Genomic DNA, 27,298 nt, shown 5'->3' on the forward strand with positions numbered 1-27,298 from the left:
GCCTGTATATAACACACCATATTAAACAAGATCTTCTGCCATGAATAGATTTCTGACCCTAAAAACAAATCACTGAAATGCATTAGAAAGCAAGACTGTCATTTTTTTTAATTCCAAAGTACTGGTTGTCATGCCAGAAGATAATCCAGCCCTAATATATATTTTTCTTTGTTTTGTAATACTTGCATACCCTCATTTATAATTGAATAGTACTCCAAATCCCAGAATGGAAAGAAAAAAGGGAACGAATGAGTTGTTCATGCTTGACACAGTACATCTTCAGGCCTCTTTGAAGTTACACTTTAACCAACAACTGTTACTGAACATCAGCTTTTACCCCCCCTTGGCACATCACCTGCTCTGTAATACACACAGCCATGTGTATGCACCTTGTCTGTACAACACACAGTGCCCTTCTGATGCACAGTCCCAAATTGCACACCACATTTCCAAGACCCAGTACTCCAGTGAGACACATCATATAGTGTTCCCTTCAGACACGACAACCAGCGATTCACTGAAGCGCATTACTCTGTGCTCCTCCAATACACTTTACCCACAATGCCACCTGCAAATCACATTGTGCCTCTACCTCATAATTTCCTACATTTGCCTCCAGCTCATTCTTGATGTTAAAGATAACATCACAAATAAAATAATTGATAATATCGCAGGTGACATCACATATCACATTACTGTTGAGAATGCATTTCATGAAAAGGAATATAAAGTAGTGATGCCAAAATAAAAATGCCAGCAATGTGTTTAACCTCATCACTGCGGCGCGAATTCCGCCACAGTGCTGACATTCCAATCGCGGGCGTGGTCATGACGGCTCCCGGCCGTCATCAGCACACGCCCACCATGACTCATGACGGCGGGGGGCCGCCATGAGCATCGAAGAGGTTAATACCTTCCATGCTCCCGTTGGCCGACGGGAGCACTCCCTCCCTGGTGGTGCGAATGACCGTTGGCCGACGCAGCCCCGCCCACCCTTTAGAACGCCCGCACCGCGATGGAATTGCCACCTCGGTTAAGGCGTTAAAGAGCCTGGAAAGACCTCGTATTGACACTAAATAGGATTATAAATAAAAGTGTATGTATTCATTTGTAATGTGACTTTTCTGTTATCAGTCATGGATCATTCAGTCAGCCCTGGGACCCAATTAAAAGTGATTTCTATTTATATTTGCTGTTCAAAGTAAGCACAGATAAGTGCTAAAAATCCAGCTTTAGGTGACTGCTTATTTTTGTCCCGTCTGGGACATCAAAATAATGAGCTGGCAACCCGTATCATGAGACTGGAAGCACATTATTTATTTCTTACACCCTCAATCCCTATTGATGCCCTAATAGCATAAATAGTTGGACTTAGATCTGAAACCCTACACCGCTGTCAATAAGATGCTGAGTTACTTCAGTGTCTGGGAATGCACCTTGTATTCAGACAACTCAAACCACATTCTTGCCCTTCACTTTTACGCCCACTCTGTACTCACAGCGATCACAATGCACTCACACTGATCACTATTCACCCGCCCACCCTGCACTCACAGTGATCACTCTCAATCAATCAATCAATCAAAGACATTTATAGAGCGCACTACTCACCCGGAGAGTCTCAAGGCGCTAGGGGGGGGGGGGGTGCTGCTACTGCTCGAACAGCCAGGTCTTGAGTTTCTTCCTGAAGGAGAGGTGGTCCTGGGTCAGGCGGAGGTGGGTCGGAAGGGAGTTCCAGGTCTTGGCGGCCAGGTAGGAGAAGGACCTTCCTCCTGTTGTCGCTCTTCGGATGCGGGGGGCGGCGGCGAGGGCGTGGTTGGTCGATCGGAGGTGGCGTTTGGGAGCGTAGAAGTTGAGGCGGCTGTTGAGGTATCCTGGGCCTTGGTTGTGTAGGGCTTTGTGTGCGTGGGTGAGGAGCCGGAAGGTGATTCTTTTGTTGATCGGGAGCCAGTGCAGGTCTCTCAGGTGTCTGGAGATGTGGCTTCTTCTGGGGACGTCGAGGATGAGTCTCGCCGAGGCGTTCTGGATACGCTGGAGTCTCTTCTGGAGCTTGGCGGTGGTTCCGGCGTAGAGGGCGTTGCCGTAGTCCAGACGGCTGGTGACGAGGGCCTGGGTGACCGTCTTCCTGGTCTCGGTGGGGATCCACCGGAAGATCTTACGTAGCATGCCCAGGATGTTGAAACAGGACGAGGAGACGGCGTTGACTTGTCTGGTCATGGAGAGGGAGGAGTCCAGGATGAAGCCCAGGTTGCGTGCGTGGTCTGTCGGTTTGGGTGCGGTGCCCAGGGCGGGGGGCCACCAGGAGTCGTCCCAGGCGGAGGGCGAGGAGCCCAGGATGAGGACTTCCGTCTTGTCTGAGTTCAGTTTCAGGCGGCTGGTTGTCATCCACTCGGCTACGTCTTTCATCCGTTCGTGAAGGTTGGCTCTGGCGGTGGCGGGGTCGTTGGTGAGGGAGAGAATCAGCTGGGTGTCGTCGGCGTAGGAGATGATGTTGAGGTTGTGTTGGCGTGCGATGGCCGCGAGGGGGCTCATGTAGACGTTGAAGAGGGTGGGGCTCAGCGAGGATCCTTGAGGGACGCCGCAGATGACTTCGGTGCCCTCTGACTTGTACGGTGGTAGACGGACTCTCTGTGTTCTTCCGTCGAGGAAGGAGATGATCCATTCCAGTGCCTTCTCATGGATTCCGACGTTGCTGAGGCGCTGCACTAGGGTGCGGTGGCAGACAGTGTCGAAAGCCGCGGAGAGGTCTAGGAGGATGAGGGCCGCTGTTTCTCCGTTGTCCATCAGGGCTCGGATGTCATCAGTGGCAGCGATGAGGGCGGTCTCGGTGCTATGGTTGGCTCGGAAGCCAGACTGTGAGGGGTCGAGGGATCCATTCGTCTCGAGGAAGGTGGCCAGCTGTTTGTTGACGATCTTCTCGATGACTTTGGCTGGAAACGGGAGGAGCGAGATGGGGCGGTAATTCTTGAGTTCGGTGGGGTCCGCTGTAGGTTTCTTGAGTAGGGCGCTGAGTTCGGCGTGCTTCCAGCTTTCCGTGAAGGTGGTGGTGTCGAAGGAGGTGTTGATGATGTCCCGCAGGTGGGGTGCGATGACAGCGTCGGCCTTGTTGAAGACTCTGCACTCACAATGCACTTGCGCTATTCACCCCATACCTCACCCTGCAGACACATGAGCACACTACTCACCCTTCGCTCACCTGTCCCCCTCACAGCTCAATCTGCAATCTCACTCAAACAAGCACATCACTGACCATGCATTAGTTCGTCCCACTCTGCACTTACATCCAAACCCAAATTCATATGGTCATCTCACTCACCCTGCAGTCACTCATCTTACCCTACTCTCACACTGTTGCTTCTGCCACTGTGCACTCACATGGGCACTCCTGCCACCCACAAAGCGCAGAGGGTTAATGTACCTGCTACACAGAACGTGTACCATGCAGATCACAGAACTGAGTGTGAGTAAACTATGAGTAGCGCTATAAAAAAAATGAAATGTTTGTCAGAAAGGTGCAATAGAGAGATGAGGTGCATAGTTGGTGAGTGGTAGTGAGGGAATTCATGGAGAAGGAGGAAATGGGGGAGGGGGCACCAGAAAAGACTGTTGCACTGTGTGCGACCAGTGCCAGGGCCAGGGCCAGCACTAGGGGGGGGGTGCTGCTACTGCTCGAACAGCCAGGTCTTGAGTTTCTTCCTGAAGGAGAGGTGGTCCTGGGTCAGGAGGAGGTGGGTCGGAAGGGAGTTCCAGGTCTTGGCGGCCAGGTAGGAGAAGGACCTTCCTCCTGTTGTCGCTCTTCGGATGCGGGGGGCGGCGGCGAGGGCGTGGTTGGTCGATCGGAGGTGGCGTTTGGGAGCGTAGAAGTTGAGGCGGCTGTTGAGGTATCCTGGGCCTTGGTTGTGTAGGGCTTTGTGTGCGTGGGTGAGGAGCCGGAAGGTGATTCTTTTGTTGATTGGGAGCCAGTGCAGGTCTCTCAGGTGTCTGGAGATGTGGCTTCTTCTGGCGACGTCGAGGATGAGTCTCGCCGAGGCGTTCTGGATACGCTGGAGTCTCTTCTGGAGCTTGGCGGTGGTTCCGGCGTAGAGGGCGTTGCCGTAGTCCAGACGGCTGGTGACGAGGGCCTGGGTGACCGTCTTCCTGGTCTCGGTGGGGATCCACCGGAAGATCTTACGTAGCATGCCCAGGATGTTGAAACAGGACAAGGAGACGGCGTTGACTTGTCTGGTCATGGAGAGGGAGGAGTCCAGGATGAAGCCCAGGTTGCGTGCGTGGTCTGTCGGTTTGGGTGCGGTGCCCAGGGCGGGGGGCCACCAGGAGTCGTCCCAGGCGGAGGGCGAGGAGCCCAGGATGAGGACTTCCGTCTTGTCTGAGTTCAGTTTCAGGCGGCTGGTTGTCATCCACTCGGCTACGTCTTTCATCCCTTCGTGAAGGTTGGCTCTGGCGGTGGCGGGGTCGTTGGTGAGGGAGAGAATCAGCTGGGTGTCGTCGGCGTAGGAGATGATGTTGAGGTTGTGTTGGCGTGCGATGGCCGCGAGGGGGCTCATGTAGACGTTGAAGAGGGTGGGGCTCAGCGAGGATCCTTGAGGGACGCCGCAGATGACTTCGGTGGCCTCTGACTTGTACGGTGGTAGACGGACTCTCTGTGTTCTTCCGTCGAGGAAGGAGATGATCCATTCCAGTGCCTTCTCATGGATTCCGACGTTACTGAGGCGCTGCACTAGGGTGCGGTGGCAGACAGTGTCGAAAGCCACGGAGAGGTCTAGGAGGATGAGGGCCGCTGTTTCTCCGTTGTCCATCAGGGCTCGGATGTCATCAGTGGCAGCGATGAGGGCGGTCTCGGTGCTGTGGTTGGCTCGGAAGCCAGACTGTGAGGGGTCGAGGGATCCATTCGTCTCGAGGAAGGTGGCCAGCTGTTTGTTGATGATCTTCTCGATGACTTTGGCTGGAAACGGGAGGAGCGAGATGGGGCGGTAATTCTTGAGTTCGGTGGGGTCCGCTGTAGGTTTCTTGAGTAGGGCGCTGAGTTCGGCGTGCTTCCAGCTTTCCGGGAAGGTGGTGGTGTCGAAGGAGGTGTTGATGATGTCCCGCAGGTGGGGTGCGATGACAGCGTCGGCCTTGTTGAAGACTCTGCACTCACAATGCACTTGCGCTATTCACCCCATACCTCACCCTGCAGACACATGAGCACACTACTCACCCTTCGCTCACCTGTCCCCCTCACAGCTCAATCTGCAATCTCACTCAAACAAGCACATCACTGACCATGCATTAGTTCGTCCCACTCTGCACTTACATCCAAACCCAAATTCATATGGTCATCTCACTCACCCTGCAGTCACTCATCTTACCCTACTCTCACACTGTTGCTTCTGCCACTGTGCACTCACATGGGCACTCCTGCCACCCACAAAGCGCAGAGGGTTAATGTACCTGCTACACAGAACGTGTACCATGCAGATCACAGAACTGAGTGTGAGTAAACTATGAGTAGCGCTATAAAAAAAATGAAATGTTTGTCAGAAAGGTGCAATAGAGAGATGAGGTGCATAGTTGGTGAGTGGTAGTGAGGGAATTCATGGAGAAGGAGGAAATGGGGGAGGGGGCACCAGAAAAGACTGTTGCACTGTGTGCGACCAGTGCCAGGGCCAGCCCTGGCTGGGAGTGGTAGCTCCCCCCCCCTGAACTTCAGATCTAGTTGCGCCCCTGGTTTCAATACCCCAATCAACTCGGTCGGGACTTTCGTTCTCGCTTCTCTGATTTGTTATCTGAGGCTTAGGCCGGTGATGGCCACTGGGGAAGCAAGGGGCAAAGCCAATCCGTGAATGGACACAGGTGTGCCACCCCCAGTGCCACACCCAGTTGATCTCCATAGTATAGATATGTGTCCATCGCTGGCCATCACATGGTACTTCTCGCGTTTTGAACCACGAGTGATAACTCACGGAGTTGAATATGGACTTTGATTTTTTTAAGCATACTGCTAAGCTAATACAGCATTGTCAACCATGTTGAAAATAACGAGTTGGTCGAAAATTAATTTTTTGTTGACAACAGTGTGTATAATATGAGGGCACTCCTCCCAGTATTGCTGTTAATTGTTCACTGAATGTGCAATATTCATCTACATTTTTGAAGATCAGGGATTCATCTTCACAATAACCTCTCTGTGGAAAAAAGGATGTGTCCATCACTCTGCATAACCAACCCCTAATATAGTGTGCTTTATTCCCTCCTAAAATTCGATTGCATTCATCAGCAAAAGAGAAAGGAAGGTGGTCGGAATCTTACTTTTCCCTTTAACAACTAACCATGTTATCATCTCCAACTTTACTCTGAACATCCTAAAATACTTCAATATAGACTTGCTCAGACGGAGAGCTGTTATATAGGAATGGAGAATATTGGAAAAAATGTTTGCACATATTTTAAAAACAGGCTTACAACTTGCAACTATTTGTTTGAAGTCATGTGCCGCTTGAGCAGATTTGGATGCTTCTTACTAAAATGTACATGCCTTTGCTTTTCCAAGTTGCAAACCATCGTGAGGGGCTGCAAGACATCTTTTCAAATTAGGTACGTGGGTTTTGGTACCCCTTTGCCTGCAGGACTGTCTCTGGCCACTCTGTTACTTCCATTTATATTCCCACCATTTCGTGATGGGCTGCTATCTTCCCTCACATGCCCTTTCACATATAGCAAATTCTCAGCTCCTGTTCCATGCCAGGGCCCAGGCCTGATTCAAAGTGCTCTGCCATGTATCATGTTTGTTGAGCCATATCCTTGGGATTGCCTCTTGCGAAGACCTCCTTTTCTTTTCCAAGGTCACATTTGCTGCCTCTTAAGCTGCCATTATTAGATGTGAGATTATTGCATCCATTAAAGGCATCCTGAGACTTTTTAAGGCATGGGAAAAGTGGGATCAGGCACCTTTATGCACAAATAAAAGGGGCATCGTTTGACTGGATGTGTTTGATGTCTATGCTGCTAAATTGATATTGCTTTACCAGGCACTTTGAAATATTTATGCCTTCATGCACAAAGAGAAGGGTAATTAGATTGACTAAATTGGTTTAATTAATGTATGCTGCTTGCTGATCTTGTTATTATTTTACCAGACACTTTGAAATATGTGCACCTTCGTGCACAAACCAAAAGGGCATTGGTTGACTAACGTGGTTTGATTTTTGTATGCTGCTGCCTGCTGTACTTGTTAATGTTTTGCCAGTCACTTTGAAATATTTGATCCTTCAAAAAGGGAATTGGTAGTTGTTATTTTTTACCAATTGCTTTGAAATATATGTGCCTTTATGCACACACCAAACGGGGAATAGTTTGACTAACCTGGCTTCATTTTTGCATACGGCTGGGCTAGTTTTTATCATGTTCTTTGAAAGTATTTTCACCATGATTTAAGAAAGTTGGATTGTTATAAAACATGATTGATTGTTGTATATTGCTGGACTGGTGATTGCTTTATTATGCACTTGGAAGTATTTGCACATTTGTTTTGCTTTACCAACTACAGTTTGTATATATTCTGTTATTGGGTACTTACTGATATGTTTTTTTAAATTTCACATGCGGTGTTATTTATGGTGTTGCTTGCACTTCTCTGTAATATGTGTGCCTTCAATCTTGTATTAAGCATTGTTTACACCACAGAAATGATACATTCAGACAAACATCTGCATCAATGTTCTGAAGCATCCAAACAGTTTTCATCCTCTGCCTCGTTTGCCCGCCTGTTTTGTACTGCTTACTAATAAAGACATAACGGTAGATATTGAAACTGCTTCCTCAGGTCATGCACAACCCTTGACACTCACAAGTGTGTGACATGCACATAATTCACCAGTCTATTTCCTTTGAATTTCACAGGATACTGAGTTACATCTTCTGTACTTCTCATGTATATTGTCAGTCTAGTTTTTATGGAACTACAGATTTGGGTTTGTCTTTTAAAGTTTCAAGTTATGGTCCATTAATGTAAATTCGAATTCAGACCCTTCATAGTTGTTCTTTGTTCTTCGGCCATAGGCAGTTCCTGAGACAATAGGATCGCTCCTCGGCATTGTTCTGTTTGCTGCCTCAATTAAATAATCTGCTTTTGACAGCTTATATGTTGAGTGTTTCCCACCTTCTCATTAGAACTGTGAGTAAGACAATATAGAGGCATTTCATTAAATGTTGGAGGTTTTAGATCAAAATATATCACATTTTTGGGTGGTGGGGCAAAGTGGTAGGTGGTGGGCCTGGCTGCTGGGGGGGGGGCCTCCATGTGCTTTGCAGGGGGGCCCCCCTCAAGTTTCTTTACGCCACTGAACAGTACTACCTAATGAAGATGGTCATATGCTCGCATCTCACGAATATCAGTTTAATCTGGTAAAACATAAACTTTGGATATGATAATAATCAAAATCTAGAAATGTCATGTATTTGATGATGGCTCTGTATAAGCACCTCGAAAAGCAGGATATTGTCAATAATGTATACATTTTTTCATAGGCTTGCCCCTGTCGAACGGACCGCCAGTCCCGGAATGCATTGGGCTGGATTACGAATCTTCAATCGTCGTACAATGATGTATAGTGATGATCAAATATAATTAATTATTGAGCAACTGATTTATATAAAAGATATAACACGGAAACATTGTCAATAATGCAATGAAGAATAAATTGCTTAATTGAAAATGTTAAAATGTTCTGTTTAATCTGTCAACAACGAAAGGGCAATAGGAAAATTAAGACAGTTTTTAACCACATAGCTGTGCACGTTTGAGTTCAGGTTGCCTGAGTGAGACCTGACCACTATTGAGTTATCATTCATGCCAGGCAGGCATAGGAAAGCCATAAAGTATAAAGTGAATAATGAAGCTTTCTAACAAAAACAAGAGAAGGTGTGCACAACCCACTCTTTCATTGTTACCATAGCATGACAATAACCATGAAGCTTTAATATTAATGGCACAAACAAGATGCATTTCAAGTAGAACAATGATTGTTTTATAGTTTATCTAAACCGTATTCAATTTTAATGAAGGTGTTTATAAAGTGAAGAATTATCCTCAGAAGGCAGCGGAAAACTTATCATATCCAACGTGTGATAGGTATCTTTACAGTTAAGAGTTTTAGCCAATGCTAGTGAAAATACAGAGGCAAACTTTATATTTCAGAAGAACCTGAGACACAATTGATTGTGTTCTGTCTGATCTGGTTCTGAGGCCTTCAGTTCAATTCCTCTACCTTGTCCCATTTCTTGTGAGCCATCATTTCTGCACACACATTTCATCTCACAATACAGGGCTGTTGCTGCACATATGTAAGTATATAGATACATGTTTATGTGTGTGTGTGCGTGTGTGTGATAGAGAACTGGAAATTCATGTGACTTGCAGAAGGATACTTACTTCCAACATCAACTCGTGCATGACATGTAGCTACTCCAGCCTCATTTACTGCGGATATCGTATACCATCCATCATCTTTCTTGCTCACGTTATAAATAAGGAGACAGATTTTCCCATTGGAATCTTGAAGCAACCTGAAATATGAAAGCAAGTGCTGAAGTGAAAGGAGATTTAGGAATATACATTTCAATCCTATTCCATAATAAAAATGGTCTTTTTTTGGTCTTCTTCGTTATAATTGAGAAGGCATTGCTTTCTACACTTATTAAATGATTTATTGTGAGACTTTTGCCAAAAGTAAACTAATGTGAAGTACTATTGTTCTATAGGTGTCAATGCCTCATTAAATAAAGAGCCCATCCCTAACAGGGGAGACCAAAATGTCGAAATACCAGATGTATTGAAAAATATAATTCAGCTTTGGCTGCTAGCAATTAGGTTACAGGATTCGTTTCTCTTGCACTTAACGTTTCCAGGTTAGGGCCATTTTTGGTAAGGGTCAGCATGGACAATGGCGCAGAACATATGGTAACCAACTTTTGATTTTCATTGCTTTCTGAATGCAAAGGGGTGGAACGTGAACCAAACAGATGCACACACTTTTCCCTGCATCTTCATACAAGTTGTTTGCTTAAGTTGGTCTATACAGTAGAGTTGTGATGTTCATCTGCACAACAGCTCACAAGTCAAAGCCAAAACATGAGGAATAAATTATATGACCAAAGGGGACCCACTGTAATTCTATAACTACCATGGCGCTGCCGCACTCACAGCCACAGATAAATCTGCTCCAGAAAAAAAAATATGTTAGAGGCCAAATGGGCTATCTGGTCACTTTTCAAATGGGAGCGGGCAAAATTCCCATTATGCCCATAAAATCTGGAACTTTTGTGAAACTTTGGCCTTCATGAAATTGGACAAAGTATCTCAAGTTCGCGTCTTTTACTCTGAAATAAGTGGGAACTCTGGACTGCCTCCCCTATGACAATTGTGTGCTGCAAAATGTTCAAGGTGGGCGGGACATCCTGCAGCTGAGCAGGAAACTGTGTGCAACACTTTGTACAAATAGGTATTCTATTTATGGTTTAAACATACATAGATATTCTTCTAGGCCTGCTTAACAAATGTATATATTAATCATGTTTACAATATATATATATATATATATGCGTATACAAATTATTTTATGCATAACATGCATAAGGTCACTGCATAGTTGAAATATATAAGTTATTTGATTATATGCTTATGGGTCTCGTGTTTTATCTATTTGTTTCAATATGTGATAAGTTATACAAATGATTTGATCACATGCTTAAGGGTCTCAATTTTTATTTTATTTTAGCTATCATAACGTGTCAATGTGATCGTACCAATTGTATCTGTCAGCGCGGGGACACGCCGGTGTGCGTAACTCAGCGCTCTATAAATGCCCCTATTATTATTATTATTATTATTATCTATAAGTGCATCACTATTGAAATATTGGTAAAAGTATCAAATAAATAAATAAATATATAGATCTTAAAAATACATAAATAAATTAGCTTTATGTATAGCAACACTTGAAAGTCGGAGTTTAACTATTTATCCATACATGTATATATGAGACTTTATATAATACAACTTTATATCCCTTTATTATTTTCCATATGCATGTATACCTTTCTATGTAGTTATGTATCTATATATTTATTACTTTACTTCTACTGTAGAAAAATAAATAAATACCAAAAAGACCTTCAACCCCATTTAATTCACTATTCTATGTCACATCCTATACCTCTTTCAATATATCCTCTACCTCCACTCTCTGACTTTTCATCAACCTCATTGTACTACTATGATATCCCTAATAGCCCTTTTAGCCTCTTCCCTACCTATCCCTCCTTTGAATCATCCCAAACCTCATTTTACTACTATGATTTCCCAAATAACACCTTCTAGACTCTCCCTTCCTCTATCCCTCCTTTAACCTATTTGTACTGGTTTGTAGGGCATGTGGTGCAGTGTTGTGAATGTTTTATCACTATAATTATAGCACAACCTCTGTCACTGTAGGTGGTGTCAGGTTACATGCAGCTTGAATGCACAGATCAGCACAGGGCAGATCTGGCACAGAAATCATTATAGCTACGTTATAGCTACATGTATGGAACGCTGGGCCAGAGCGCCTGGATGCAGTTGTAATTAAATTGGCAATACATCCGTAAAAGTGGTGTCCTCATGCTTTGGAGGCAGCCTTGCCCTCCACACTCTCTAGCCCCATATTCCCAGGGGCTCACGGCTTATGCCAGTCAAAAGTGAATGCCCAGCACCACAGATAGTACACTTGCTAATTGGCCGGGCACTAATGAGCAGACCCAGTAGGATAAAAGCTTTCGGCTGCTTGGCCCATGCAGCACAAAGGTGCAATTTGACAGAGTGGATTGGGCACCGGTTTGCTGACAGGTTTCCTGATCGGACCAGCACTGTGCCATATGAAAAGCTGGGGATAGGGACAGCAAGACTCTAAGTAGTTAGAGTCATTACAAGTCTCTACCAGGCAGCGACAGAGGAGTGAGATGGCAGGCTGATGAGACTCTTGGACTCATGTATGAGTGTATGACAAGTGAGTCATCCCCACGTCTGGCTCACATGAAAACAGTGCAAAGCCTTCACAAGGATCACTGAGGAGATGAATGGTGCTGTCTTCCCAAATTACCTAATTATGTGGTGGTGAAACTTTTTTTTAGTTACCATACAATGAAGGCTGCTACAACGAAACGTTGAAGGAAGATGCGATGCCTGGCCTGGGTCACCGCAGGGAATGTTTATCCACCTGTGGATGTGTTAAGTGGACAGGTGAAGTCAACTCAGGGTCGGACTGGTCCCAGACCTGGCAGATGTCCTCAACACAGCCCATATATGTGTACTGAGCGAATGAGTGGACCACTGCAAAGGTTTCTTGGGGGAGTTATGCAAGAACATGCTCTGGCAGAACTTTCTTGCTCCTACTAGTTCTTTTCTCCCTCTTTTTTACTCTTGAGGGTAGATGCAAATAACAACAGAAGTAATGCTTGTGAGACCTGCACTTCAATGTGGAAGGGTAAAGCGTAAGACCAGATAGGGTTTGACAGTAACACACAGCTAGGAATAGGGCCCTAAGACCAAGGCAGGTTACGGATAGTACATTAAAAAGTCTGGGGTAAATATGGAGACTATATTTGAACAGAGTCAAAACAACTGTGCACTTCCCAAGGCAGTGACATAGATAATCCTCTGCTCAAGAAGTCCTAGTCCACAGTCTTAAGACTCTCGTTAAAGGCCACAGTAACTTTAATATATTTGTATTTATCAGGGACTTTTGTACGGCACTACTTGTCACTTGAGCCCAGGATCACGAAAAATGATTATCTTTAATTTGTTGTTGTCATGGCCTGTCTGATGAGTTCTCAACAGTAACATGACTGGTCGTGGTTCACTAGCCAACTCATCAGGCGCAAGAGGGCAAGCATGCAGTCCAATCATTTCTGTTGTTCAGTGATAACTCCTTGTCACCTCCCTGACCCCGAAGAGTTTTAAAAATTGGGAAATAATTGTTCATGTTAAAAACATTTTCCTACACACATGGATGCAGCATGGTGTGATCTGTCCATTCACAGGAGAATACTCACCTTTTAGTAGCTTTGATGATGAAGAATATATCAGTAAAACGCAGGACCAAGAACATATTACACAGAAACATTCTAAAAATATTGTCTCTGAAGAAATCACTTTATTGCCAGTTCTGTAAGGGTATTCAAGGAATATTCCAGCACCTAATTTTAGTGTTCTAAACAATTCATATTGTAGTCAGAAGTGATTGGAGGTGAGTGGTTCACCCCAAGAAAATCTCAGTGGCAGCTTCTGAACGTTTAAAGTGATTAGGTATAAGTAGCTTGCTAAAATATTAATGACTGAGACCAAATTTCTCTAGGAGTATTCAGAGGTTCTCCCCATGAACATTTTGAATCAATAGGGCAAAACTGCGCTTTTTAAAAGATGTTTAAATACCAGGGGGCACTGCTGATATTCTAACTTTTTCAATGGTTTGCAGAGCAAGTCTGATCCTTTTATGTGATGTTAGTTGGAGGAGACCACCTCCAGGGAAACTTGGTAAACATGGAGAGCAATTTCTCTAAGAAATTGGCTACTAGGTAATTTGTTTTACAGGCTAATATAATCTGGGTGAGCATTTTGGCATAACCTCGTATCGCTTGTCTAGCTGGATGTACATCATCTTTACTCACTTCTAACTTCCACTAGCTTTTATTTTCCAATACAGCCCTTTTTCATTCTTATATTATATACGAAACAGAAGGGGCCCTTAACCCACGACAAACGTGATGCCTCGAATGCTCACATTATGCCAATAAATGACTCGTTATGCCAGGGCCACAGCAATGGCCATAATATGCCAATGACATCAACCTTATACCACGACAACCTTGGTTCCTAGAATGCCGCAGTAGTTTAAAGACTGTCATCTCATCGTTCAAGTGCTCCAAGTGCCACGGGTTATGGTGCCTGTATGCTAGGGGTTGCGGCCACCAGAAGCCAGGGGTTAGCAGTCAGACACATGCATAGGCACACATATGGACACACACATACAGCACAACCACAGGTTTACATTTATCATACTACATGTTAAATAGCTTAACATCCTGTAGTATTTCAAGTGTATATCCATACTCAATAGCGTTACGCCCACATAGCCAATACGTCATCCACTGAAGCTGGTATGCTAGGTAATATAATTTCATATCTGGGGACCATAGTCCACTTTGGCTGTGGGAGCTTTTATTTTAGAAAGTGTGACTCGTCTCCTACTTTGTCCCCATAGCAGTTCCCCCAAGAGGCTATCAAATTCCTTAATGATAATTGAGGGCACATGCATGGTAGAATAACAAAGTACTAGAGCAGTCCGGGAAGCATTACCATTTTTGCAATTCCCACAAGACCAATTGGGGCAAGAAGTAATCCCTTCCAAAAGGCAAATTTACTTTCTAAGAGATGCATTCAAGGCTCCCAAGTTGCCCTACAATATGTCTTTGTGTTTATAGGATACTCTGATACCCAGGTATCTAAATGTATGCGGCTCCCATGTTATAATAAAATGCCTATGAGTGAGGTTGGCTGGATGGACACCCCTTTCCTGCTGGGTATATACACGATTTTCACCTTCAGTCCTGCTAGTTCTTCTATTTTATGCAATAGCTCAAATTTGGAGTTGAAGTTCCCCCTAACATCCAAATTATTTGCATACAGAGAGACCAAGTGAGTTCCATCATTCACAGGTATACCCCAATATGCATCAGTTGTTCTTAAAGCTTCATCAAATAGCTTCATAGCCAGTGCAAATAAGATGGGAGATAGCAGACATCCCTGCTATGTCCCCCTTTCAATATTATACTGCGGTGAGATGGAACAGCCCATTTAGACTCTAGCTGTGGGACAAGTAGTTGTATCCATTGGAATATATGGTCACTTATGCCAAATTTGCGTAGTAACAAGAATAAGTATTTCCAACTGAAAGTGTCAAAGGCCTTCTCTATATCCAAAACGAGTATGAGCAAATATGGGAATGTTTTGTAAAAGCCTTATATCACACAAAATAATGCCTATTGTTAAATGATATGTTACGCCCATGCCTAAAACCATTTTACTCCATATGGACCTGTCTGGGCATATGTGGTAACAATCTAGTGGCAAGGATCCTGCTTAGAAGTTCATAATCTGTACTGAGTATAGAAGAGGATGATATGATGCCATATCCAGTGGGGTGTGTCCTAGTTTGGGTAAGGCTACAGCCAGAGCTTCACTAGTAGTTGTTGGGAGAAAACCCATCTACAGGAACGCTCAGCTTGAATGTCAGTACACTGGAAAAGGTATTCTAAAATTCGACTGGCAGGCCATCTGTTCCTGGCATTTTATTCCTGGCCAAACCTTCTATGGCACCTATGAGTTCCTGATCATTTATGGGGAATCCAACACAACCCTATCATCTGGGCCAACTGTGGGGAGGGTTGACACTTCAAAAAACAAAGTAATCGCATCTTGTGATCTGCATTTGTGTACGGTTGTGAATAATATGGGGTAAGTGCCATGGTAAGAGGCATCTACAACTGTTGTGTTTGCCCCATAGTATCTCTAAAGACTGTGACTGGAGCATGTACTTTATCATTCCTCAGGATTCTGGCCATCAATCTCCCTGCTTTGTCGGCATGGTTGTGTGTTTATACGAAATATTTCTTATAGTTTATTCAACACTGCCTGTCAAAGAGCACATCGTAATCTTTCTTGATCTGTAACAGTGTGGGAATGAAGAGGGATTCACTATGGTTTAAGGATGCCAAATTGTTAGTCTATTTACTAGTGGTATTATTCCTTTAAGCATTGTTTCACAGTAATCAAAAGTCTTTTTTGTGGATAATCATCTCATAACTGTGTTGCTTCACATCCCGCCAACCTATTAGATGTTGTTCCAGTATTAATGGCTATGTACACATCTAATACCTCCTGTAAAGTGGCTTTGCAAACTGCATCTTCCAGGTTTGTTATTTGTAGCTGCGTGATGGGAATAGGAGCCAGTTACCTACCCCACTATAATTTGACTAATAGTTGGTTGTGATACAATAATGTTCTACTTAAATATTCTGATCTTCATATTGATCTATAAATATTTTGTATACAGAGTATATCGTTTAGTCTGGATTGGAGGTCATGCACTAAGAAATAACAAGGATATGTGTTTGTATCTGGGTGAGAGCTTCTCCAGCCATCCAGTTGTGACCAATTGTGATAAATTGGATTATTGGTTGAATGAAGTGTCAGACCTAATCGTGAAAACAAAACACAAGAAAAATCCCTCACCAATTTAAAAACTAAAGTAAATTTTAATACATTATTTGACATCAAAACAGAGTTTTGAATTTTTAAGGTTTTTAGAAAAAACTAGCACCTAAAAGATCAAAGCGCGGACGTCTAGTCGCATGATACCAGGTTAAAGTTAAAAATTATGGCTAATCATAATGTAGCGCGGGTCGGATACAAAAAGTGGATTGGGCCGAGTTAGTACTTGCCTTTGGACTTAGAAGAAATTTCAAGAAATGTTTTCTGAGAAGGTAAGGTTCAGCCGGGCAAGACTACAGGTTGTGTCCGGGGAAAGAGCATTGTTGTTGGGGAGCTACTGGATGAATTCGAAGTGACGATTTCTACTTTCGGACTAGGTCACTTGTTTGGGCGCTGAAAATGTCCAGTGGGATGAGACAGGAGGCTGTATCCAAAGATAGTTCCAGGAGATTGCATACCTATTTGGCGATGGAATGCTGAACAGGATTTGCCGCTCCATAGAAGAACGTAGCAGGAACAGCAACAAAATCAGGCCTACCGGCGAAGCAACTTGGGTGGCTCAATGAGTAAGTTGGTCTCACTCTCCCCTTGATTCTCAAAGCGGTTTTGTGCCAAAAATGTCATAAGTCGCAAGTTTTTGATTTTGGCTACCTGGGCACCTTTAGCATCATCACCAACAGTCTAGGACAGGAGGGACCCCACTTGGGGGTTCAGGACTCACTCTGCTGGGTTCAGGTGTAGGTTCAAAATGGTAGGAGCCTGATACAGACCTATGGCTCTGAACAGGAGGTCAGCAAACTAGCCATTGGCGTCACTCTGGTGGTGTTGGATTTAGGTGAAGAGGCAGGGTTCACACAGCATGGCTGGCCTCTGAAGGTTCAAAGCAGGCTCCAAGCAGCAAAGCAGTCCTTCCAGATGCAGAAACTCAGTCTTGTTAAGTACAAAGCAGGTCACAGCAGCAGGCAGTCCCCCGAGAGTCCTTCCACAGGTCCAGAATGTGAACTATGGAGTGGGTCCGACTGCCCTATTTTTATACCTAGTGCCTTCTTTGAAGTTGGGAGAAGTTTCTAGAGGCTTATCTTTGAAGTGCTTGGAATGTCTTGACTCCCCCATCCTGGCTCCAAGCTGGCTGCAGAGACAATGTGGAGGTGACAAGCCCTTTGTGTGATGGCAGAGCGCAACCTAATCAGTTGAACGTAGGGCTGTTCCCCGCTCACCTCCCCCCATCCTGCCTGTAGATGGCCATTCAGGCACACCAAACCCCTCTAGTGTATGGCCGTCTGGGAGGAATATACAATGACCAACTGCCTGCCACACCTATCCATGTGACCCAGGATGCGGGCAGCAGACACCAATTGGTTGGGACACAAAAATGTCTCCTTTCGAAAAGTGCCTTTTTCACAATTGCGACTGAAAATCTGACTTTACCATTGAAGTGGACTTTAAATTATAATTCTTTAGACCTCAAACGCAACATTCAACCTGCTCCCATTGAGAGTAGCCGCTTATTAAATGTAATACGTCAACTCAATGTTATCCTATGGAAGAGGCAGGCCTTGTAGTAGTGAAAAACGAATGTAAGATTTCACTACAAGGACAAGTAAAAGTTAAAAAAAAATGGGCAGTTAGATTATTACATTCTTATAATCCTAACTGACTCAGGGAGCATGGAGGAAATTCGAGTTTAGTATGCCTGGACTTAGAATGATAAAATACATCTTTTAGTGAAGTTGGTTTTTAACAATCTATGTTTGAAAATACCACTTTTAGAAAATAGGTATTTTCTTATCTCACCTTTCAAGCCTGCCTCTGCTATGTTGTGTATTCCTTGTCTGGAGTTTGTGAGTGACAGGGCTGGGGGATCCCAAGAGACAGGATGAGTCAGCCCAGTGGTGAATAGAGAGATCTGCATCTAGATGGGAGGGAGGAGTTGCACCTGAACCTTGAATAGGGCTGTGCCTGCCTTCCACAATGCTGGCTCCACCTCCTGGGGTCCGGCTGATGTCTCTGCCCTACACACTAAAAGAAGAGAAGGAATCCTGTCAACAAAGTGCTCCAGGGCTGTACTTGCCTTCCACAATGCTGGCTCTGAGGTTCCGTGACGATTTGAACCCGTGTTTTTAACATTGTCGTAAATACATAATTTTGGTATCAGTGAACCGTAAATGATCCATTTAGTATATCCCGGTGTTTTCGCTATGCTACGAGCAAGAGCACTCCTGTTACAAACACATTTCTGTTCCACCCATGGCATCCATCTTAGATTACGGCAGACATTTTGTATTCCTTGCCCTCACATAGTCAATGGACACGCAATGACCTCTTTCAATTAAGGACACGTAGGCTTTAGCAGGCGATTCACCTTGCTAGTGACACGTGCACCTTAGGCAAGCAACGCTGTGGCAACATGACTCAGCAAGAGCTGCCTCCCCAGCCTGAGGCCAGTCCTGCTATACTGGTTCTCGTGTCCGTTGGCCTGATCATGATTAGGCGGCCGAAGCTGGTAACCTTGCCCATTTACGACCCACAAACATCTCTTATCCTACTTTTCTATCTTCTGCACCTGGCTCTTCTCCTTCCCTTCTGGGCCTTTATTAGGGGGAGGTAACGAAATTTACGATGAGGCGGTCCGGCTCTTGAATGAAAAGCTGACATGAGATTATGATGGAATAGTGGGAACCCCTCGTTCTTAATATTTTGACATCAGACACTGTAGATGATTCTTGTGCAAATGCCAAATATTTATTGTTTAGGACACAAATGTTTAGAACTGTACTAGCATGTAAAGAATTTGCCCCAAGCAGAAAATTTAGTATTTAAGGAGCAACCCATTTTGTACAAATCGAACAGGCTCCTAGATACTGCCATGTGTAGTTTCTGTGACTTCTGTGTCCCTGCAGTAATAAACCTTTGGTCTTTGACGCCACCATTGAGAAGCCCGTGTTTCTGTTTGTTTGTGCACCGAGGCAGGTAGAACTCCGGGGTCTTCGGGTGTTATCCCTGACACCTCTGGACGGAACCAAAAAGTCCAGAACTCCAATTGGCGCCCAACGTGGGGCGACGTCATTCGGTACCGGTCCAAAAGCCTGAAGAGTTCGAGAAGCTTCGTGTGAAGATTCCAGAGGGAGGCGCCCCACTTCATCGATCCCGGCATATCGCAAAAGTGGCCCGACGTTCTCTTCCACGAGGGTTCCCGTTCGGATGGCTACAGTGGTCCGATGCTTTGACCGTCGCCCTGTCTTGGACCCGAGGTGCAGTCCTTAGTACGGCGAGACGTGACGGGTTTCTCCTTGGTGACGTCTTCAGTGCCTCAGTTAAGTATTAAGTATTAAGTGGTTGCTAGTTGGTTACTTTGTAAGGGTTGCTCCTGTTTGGATAATCCTTTTAGTTTTCGGTTTGGTTTGGTTTCGTAAGATTATCACTGGTTGTTCTGGTTAAGATAATCATTTGGTTTAGTTTGGGTATCGATACATTTGTTCGCTTTGGTAGGCCTAAGTTCTTGGTTCTTGGTTCGAGTGCACACCTTTTGTTTGTGTTTTGTCTGTTCTGTGTTCCGGATTATAAAATGGTAAGTCGGAAAAATTGTATGTTGTCTTGTTTTAGTTGCAACAGTGATTCCCAGTTGGAGGACTCGTGTACGGTTCCTCCGATTGGAACTCCCCTTTATGATCTATATTGCAAATTTGGTGTGGGCCCTATCTCTTATAACGAGGTATGGATCCACTATACAGAGAAAGATGGTGTCCTTAGTTGGCCACTGCATGGTAGTTTTGAACCTCAAGTTCTTGATAACTTAGAAACGAAATTGTTCAAGAAGAAAGCCCGGCCGGCAATGTTTGATTCTTTCCGTTATTGGCGAAAAGAATCTAAACAGAGAGAAATTAAAAAGTTGAAGAAAGAACAGAAAGAGCAAGAGTTGACTTTAGAACAGTCTGCTAAGCAGCTGCAACTCAACGAGTCTGAGAAAGCGATGGAGGTGGCCAATAGAGAGCGTAATTTAGCGATAGACAAGTGCTATCCTGCTTTGCCATCGAGTACAACTAAGATAGTAGAGGACCCTGAAAAGGATCCCCTGTTGTCTTACTTGTTACGATCACCCCCACCGTATGCACAGGGTGCTACGGCTCCACCTATACCGAATGTTCAATTACTGGTTGCTGGACAACCTGGTGTTCCTGCTCCTCTGAATCAAGTTCCTGTACCTCCTGTGGTCAATATTAATGTTCCTTCGGCACCCCCTCTTCCAGGGTTACCGGCTTCTTTAACTATACCTGTATCGCTCACACCTGCTAGTTCACAGGCTACTCTGCCCGCTGCTCCTACTGTTCCTGTTCTATCTGTTCCAACTGCTACTCTATTTACTGCTTCTGCTAATATTATGACTCCGCTTTCTGTTCGTCGGAGAATCACTGATTCTGTCTCTAATATTTTATCTCCCTTCTATAAAACTCTGATTAAGACTCCTACCTCTGACTCTGTGCAGAGACGTAGTCAGCTTCCTAGCACTGAAGAACGGGGAATATTAGATTCCACCGCTCTTAGATGGGTTTCTAAAGTTGGAAGATATAATGTACAAGATGTATTGGATACATTTATGCAATGGAACGAACCGACACAACGCTATGTGTTCGATGAAATGTGCTTCCTTCTACGTGAGGAACTGGAAGATGATGACTCTGAATCAAATCTAGAAGAATTAATTAATGTTCAGAAAGAGTTTGCTGCAGGTATGATAGTTGGTCAAAATATAAAAGGAGCGATGGAACTGATTTTAAGTTATAGGAATGACCCATCACTTCGTTCACCGAGGGAGTTAGAGAAACGTAGTACGAAACAAAGTCGTCAATATCCAATGAGGGAGGTTCCACCAATTTGGCGTGAAGCTGTGCAAGCTAATGTAAACCTTGGTATTGCAGCCGCTCCGGCCCAATTCCAGAGAGTAGGGATACATATTCCATGGAAGCGAGCTGAAGTATTAGCAGTGAAACAGGCCTTGCCAGATCCGCGTAAAAATCCTGCAGGGTACTACAAAGAGTTGGCTCAGACAGTTGAAGCTTGTGTATTGAATCTAGCTGACATAGATCTGCTATTTGGTAATGTAGTACCGCAACCAATTTGGGCTAAAATTCGGAAAGAGAATCATCCAGTTGCCCTAGGTGGTGATTGGGCAGCTATAATTGCGGCGGATGGTCAGCAAACAGGTGGTTCTAAACCTGAACCCTTAATTGCTAATTTGCCCTGTAGAATAATCGATTTAATGAAAACCCTGATGCCAGCATTGCGCGTTAACTGGGACAAATTGTCCGCGTGCAAACAGAAGAAAGACGAAAGCGTCTCCGACTTTTTCACAAGATTCGAGGAGACTTTTGTGGATCATAGTGGTCAGGATATGAGCACAGAAGGAGGCCAGAGATTATTTGTTGATAAATTTGTGCACAATCTGTTGCCAGAACTTAGTGGTAAATTAAAGAATTCTGAGAGCGCGTGGGCTGTCTCTACGACTGCGCAAATACTTGCGACTGCCCAGTACTATGAAAATAGGGATAAAGAGGAGAAAGAAAAATCAGATAAAAAGACGAAAAATTTAAAAACTAAAGTTCTTTTACAGCAAGCATATCCGCCTCGCACGAATCAGACTAATACACAGCAAGGGTCATATCAAAGGACGGAGTATAATTCTCAGAGGCCACAGTACCAATGGAATCAATGTGCTTATTGCAAAATGGAAGGCCATTATAAGACTGAGTGTCCAGTCTTAGCGCAAAATAATGCTGCGACAGCTCAGAGAGGTCGTGGTAGTTCTATACAAAACTCTAGAGGTCGAGGACGAGGTGCTATGCCTCCACAGACAAGTGATCGCCCTTCTAATCATTTCGATCAGCGAAATGGACAATCTGCCCAACAAAATAGGTCTCAACAGTATCATGTTGAAGACTACTATGAAGCTAGTGAGGAAGTTCAGCCAAGGGAGTACTAGGACAGCCATGGACAAAGAGAGGGAGTAGTATCAGTTCCAGTAGATCAGAGTGGGCCTTATGTCGCAGTAGCAACATCAGGTATAGTCGAACCGTTTCTGTTGGATACTGGTGCAGCAAAAAGTTCTATCATACATGCGAAACTCCCTGGCGCACCTTTGTCTGGCTCAACAAACGTTTCAGTAGGTTTTTCAGGCGCCCCTGTTCACAACCCTGTTTCTGGTCCTTTGTCTATTTCTGTTGGACCCCGTCACTTGAAAGCACCCCTGATTTTGACGACAGGTTGTAATGAAAATCTGCTTGGTTTAGACTTGTTAAAACGCCTATATGCGACATTGTACTGTTCTCCAGAAGGAGTACAGCTTACGTTGGGTAAAAGAATCACCTCTCCAATGTACTTGTCGATGGATGCGCTTCCACCAGAGCTGCGTTCTCTCCCTGATACTCTTTGGGCGACTGGTCCTAATGATGTAGGTCTTTTGGAAATCCCACCATATGTAGTAACTTTGAAAGCGAATGTAAAATTTCCACGAATTCCACAATACAGAATCTCTAGTGAAGGTGAGCGTGCGCTCCTACTGATAGTACAAGATCTGATCAAGAAAGACGTTGTAGAAGAAACTAGAGGTAATGTCTGTAATAGTCCTGTACTGCCTATTCTGAAGCGAACTGACCCAACAAAACCTCCAGTATATAGGTTTGTAATTGATCTTAGAGAGGTTAATACAATTGTGATTCCACAGTTTCCTGTGGTTCCAGACATTACTGCATTGTTAACATTGATTCCTGCTACAGCAGCATGGTTTTCGGTTATCGACTTGAAAAATGCCTTTTTCAGCATTCCGATAGCCGAGGAGAGCAGAGATATCTTCGGTTTCTCTCTAGGAGGACGAAGCTTCAGGTTTAAACGTGCTCCACAAGGTTATTGTGAAAGCCCATCTATTTATAGTCAAGCATTAAAAAGCCAGTTAGACTCATTTGTACTTCCTCCTGGTTCTGCTTTAGCACAATATGTCGATGATCTTCTCGTGGCTGCCAAGGACAAGGAAACTTGCAAAACAGCTACAATTTCTTTATTGCATCATTTATCAAATTTGAATCACAAGGTGTCACCTTCAAAAATGCAATACTGTTGCCAAGAAGTGACCTACCTAGGTCATCTCTTGTCAAAGGAGGGAAGGAAGTTGACCCCAGAGAGAATAAAAGCAATTACACAGATGAATGTTCCTAGCACGCAGAGAGAAGTACGTGCCTTTTTAGGTATTACCTCATATTGTAGGCAATGGATCCCAAATTTTTCTCTTTTGGCAAAACCATTGGTAGCTTTGACTGGGAAAAATGTTCCGAGTCCAGTGCCATGGTCCACCGAATGTCAGGAGAGTTTTTCTGAGTTACGAAATGCACTGTGTTCAGCTCCTGTATTGGGTACACCCGATTACAGTAAGCCATTCACGCTCTATGTCCATGAGAGAGAAGGTTGTGCGTTGAGTGTTTTGACACAGAAATTTGGTGATAAACAACGCCCTTGTGCGTATTTTTCATCAACGTTAGATCCGGTAGCTAGAGCGTTGCCTAGTTGCTTGAGAGCTACGGCCGCAGCTGCAGCCTCCATTCGACAATCTGCTGGTTTAGTAATGAACAACATGCTAGTGGTTATGGTTCCTCATGCTGTGGATACACTCATGAACCGAACCAAGACGCAGCACCTTACCAGTGCTAGATTATCAGGTTACGAACTGACATTGCTAGCGAGTCATATTCAGATCAAAAGATGCAATGTATTGAATCCAGCAACATTGTTGCCGACTAGTCAAGAGTCGAGTGATTCCGAACCACACGACTGTTGTTTCAGAACTGAGGAAGAGACAAAAGGACGAATTGATTTAAAAGACACTCCGTTATCAGATCCAGATGGCACGTTGTATGTTGATGGGTCTTGCTTCAAATTGGAGAATGGTGACGTGACTGCTGCCTATGCAGTAACGACTTTGAGTACGATTGTGGAGACTGCAAGAGTGAGTCAGAATTCTGCCCAGGCTGCAGAATTGATCGCGCTAACAAGAGCGTGCATTTTAGCTAAGGGAAAGAGAGTGAATGTGTTCACAGATAGCCAGTACGCGTTCGGCGTGGCTCATAGTTTTGGCCGTTTGTGGAAAGAGAGAGGTTTCATTACGTCCCATGGGACGAAGATCCAACATGGTCAGCTAGTTAATGACTTGTTGGAATCTTTAACCTTGCCGACTGAAGTTGCGATTGTGAAATGCAGTGCTCATAAAGCAATCACGGATGATGTTGGTCGTGGGAATGCTTTTGCTGATGAGACTGCTAAACAGACAGCTAGAAATATGATGAGTAGAATGTATGTTACAACGTCTGCAAGATGGATTTCTGAGTCTGGAATGTGTGAGGACACAGTGGAAAGTGTGAAAGAAATTCAGAAAGAGGCGACTGAGGAGGAAAAGCTTGCATGGAAAGAGAGCACGGGTAAATTGGACTCGAGTGGGTGTTGGATTGACTTGTCGGAACAACAGCGTTGGATGTTGCCTGATGCGTATGTGCTTGCAGTAGTAACGATGGCACATGGAACAGCGCATATCAGTTCTAAAGGGATTTGTAAGATGTTGGCTCCAGTTTGGAAGAATGATGGGATTAGTAAGTGTGCAGAGAGAGTGGTGAGAAACTGTATGGTATGCTTGATGCATAATCCTGGCAAGGGGATCCCCACACCTGCAGGTCACTTCGCTCCTCCTTCCTGCCCCTTTGAAGTGATTCAGTTAGACTTCATTCATATGGATCGTTGCAACAATCTAAAGTACGTCCTAGTGGTAGTTTGTGCGTTCTCCAGATGGATCGAAGCATACCCACTGAAGGACAATACTGCTTTGTCCACTGCCAAAATCCTTCTTAAAGAATACTTCCCCAGATTCGGAATGCCACGGATTGTATGGTCAGATAACGGAAGTGAGTTCGTAGGGAAAGTTATGCAGAGTGTGTGTGTCGGCTTAGGGATTAAACAAAAGTTTCACAGTGCGAATCATCCCCAGTCTGCGGGTTTAGTTGAGGGTTACAATGGCACCCTTAAACTGAAACTTGCTAAGATACAAGCGTCCACGGGTTTGCCCTGGCCAGATGCACTGCCTTTGGCTTTGTTATCAACAAGGGCAACTGTACATTCTAGAGTAGGGCTTAGTCCATATGAAATAATTTTTGGTCGTCCTGCAAATGTTTGGGGGGTACCTAGACCGAAAGAATTTAAGCAGCTGGAATACCCAATGTTAATTGATTACCTTTTCGACTTGACTGCTAAATTGAGCCTTATTCACCAACAGGTTTTCGATGCATTACCAAAGCCACCGGAGAGTCCAGGTCATCAGCTGAAACCTGGGGATCAAGTAGTCATTAGAAATTTTGCAAGAACGAAAAATCATCAGCCCAGATTCGTTGGCCCCTTCCAAGTCTTATTGGCGACGAGAACTGCTATTCATGTGGCCGGACGGAAGAATTGGATCCACGCGACACACGTCAAACGTGTGCCTCTGCCACTTCCTTACGACAACTGGGTAAAGAAAGGAATCAGTGCCTCTGAAGCAGAACAAATACCCAGTTTCATCCCTTTCAGTGATGCAGAACTGATCACTGATACATCAAACTCTGGCTCTCCTCCTGAAACTGCTCTTTTGAACCCTGAACCTTTGCCATCTGCACCAAAAGAACATTTGCCATCTGCAAACGTGAACATTGCAACGTCGGCTGAAAATACATTGTTTCCAGATCAGACAGCTCCTGCAAAACTGAGATACAATTTGCGTTCTCGCAATATGGACAAATAAAGCAGGAAACTGCCTATTTTTACAGCTAAATTTTTTGATACATTGCCTCCAGCCAGGAAGTTTGCTATTATTTTGTTGTTTTTAATTTTTGCCTTGCCGTCTGGGTAGCCGTAGGGTCGTGGCTGTGTGCCTAGTTGAATCTGCGGGGGTCAGACACAAGGTCGATCTTTCTGTTAGTTCTGGGAACTCCCAGGGCTGATAGAGGCATTTTCATCTACGTACACATCATCAGTGGTCACGAGCGGATTGTAGAAGATGAAGCTTCCTGAGCTGCAACGAAAGAATGTAATTTATGTTCGCAGAAATAGACTGTACAGAATACTCCACAGCAAATGCTTTCTAATGCAATGTGCAGTTACGTTTTTAATTGTTTTGATAACGTTGATGGGTGGAATCATCTTTGGTGTGCATTTAATTTTTATGCCGGTGACTACAGTACCTCCCCTTGATCCTACTACTTCTACGGTTTCTTCTATGCATTCTTTTCACTCGTTTCCTGAACACGAACAAGCTCGACGCTCAGAATTTATTAACAATACATTTGTACAGCTCTTACATCAACACCAACTGGTAGTTAATACTACAGACTGCTGGGTGTGTGGCTTGATACCTCACACTATGGATAAAGGAATTCCCTATCTAGTCTTGCCTTTTAGCTATAATGGATCATTCCAGGCCTTTCAGACCATTTTTTCCTATGCCCTTGAGATCTATCCTCCGCGTCCACCACGGTCCACTAAATACAACTCAGCCAACAAAGCTTTAGTCCAGGGAATTATTGACATGATTAAAGACGTCAATAATACTCCATCTTACCCTAGAGATGAATTACGAGTGTATTTGAGTTGGAACTCTACAGAGTACCGCCTTAGTTTGGGAGAAAGCAAACGTAAAAGCTCCACTTCAGTCTGGGTCGTGCCTCACTGAGGTCAGGTCTGTTTGCAAGGAAATGGGAGAAATCTGAGAGCTCAGATAGGGAGGAGTGAGTGCGTTGAGACTTACGTATTCCCGTCTAACTCCTCCCCTGCCTTCCTTACTGCTAGGGGTACTTACTTCATCTGTCAAGACAGAGCGTATACATGGCTGCCTGCTGACTTCTCAGGTTCATGTTATATTGCTCGATTGTTACCTCCGACATACACTGCTTCTTCAGATTATCACAAGACCAGAGTAGCAAGAGGTGTCTTCAGCAAGGAAGATACCGCTGGTCA

The 27,298-nt window shown here is 44.5% G+C and overlaps 1 protein-coding gene across 2 annotated transcripts in view; it reads right to left on the reverse strand.

Annotated features, from left to right (window-relative positions):
* The window catches only part of MYOT (myotilin), a 673,370-nt gene that overhangs the window by 38,824 nt on the left and 607,248 nt on the right, over positions 1-27,298 (reverse strand). For both annotated transcript variants that reach the window (XM_078653296.1, XM_078653297.1), the window contains exon 16: positions 9,410-9,543. In XM_078653296.1, the coding sequence (XP_078509422.1) occupies positions 9,410-9,543 (134 nt within the window). The remainder of the gene's footprint in view (positions 1-9,409; positions 9,544-27,298) is intronic.

The sequence above is a fragment of the Lissotriton helveticus genome, chromosome 7 (genome assembly GCF_964261635.1).
Source record: "Lissotriton helveticus chromosome 7, aLisHel1.1, whole genome shotgun sequence".
NCBI lineage: Eukaryota > Metazoa > Chordata > Amphibia > Caudata > Salamandridae > Lissotriton > Lissotriton helveticus.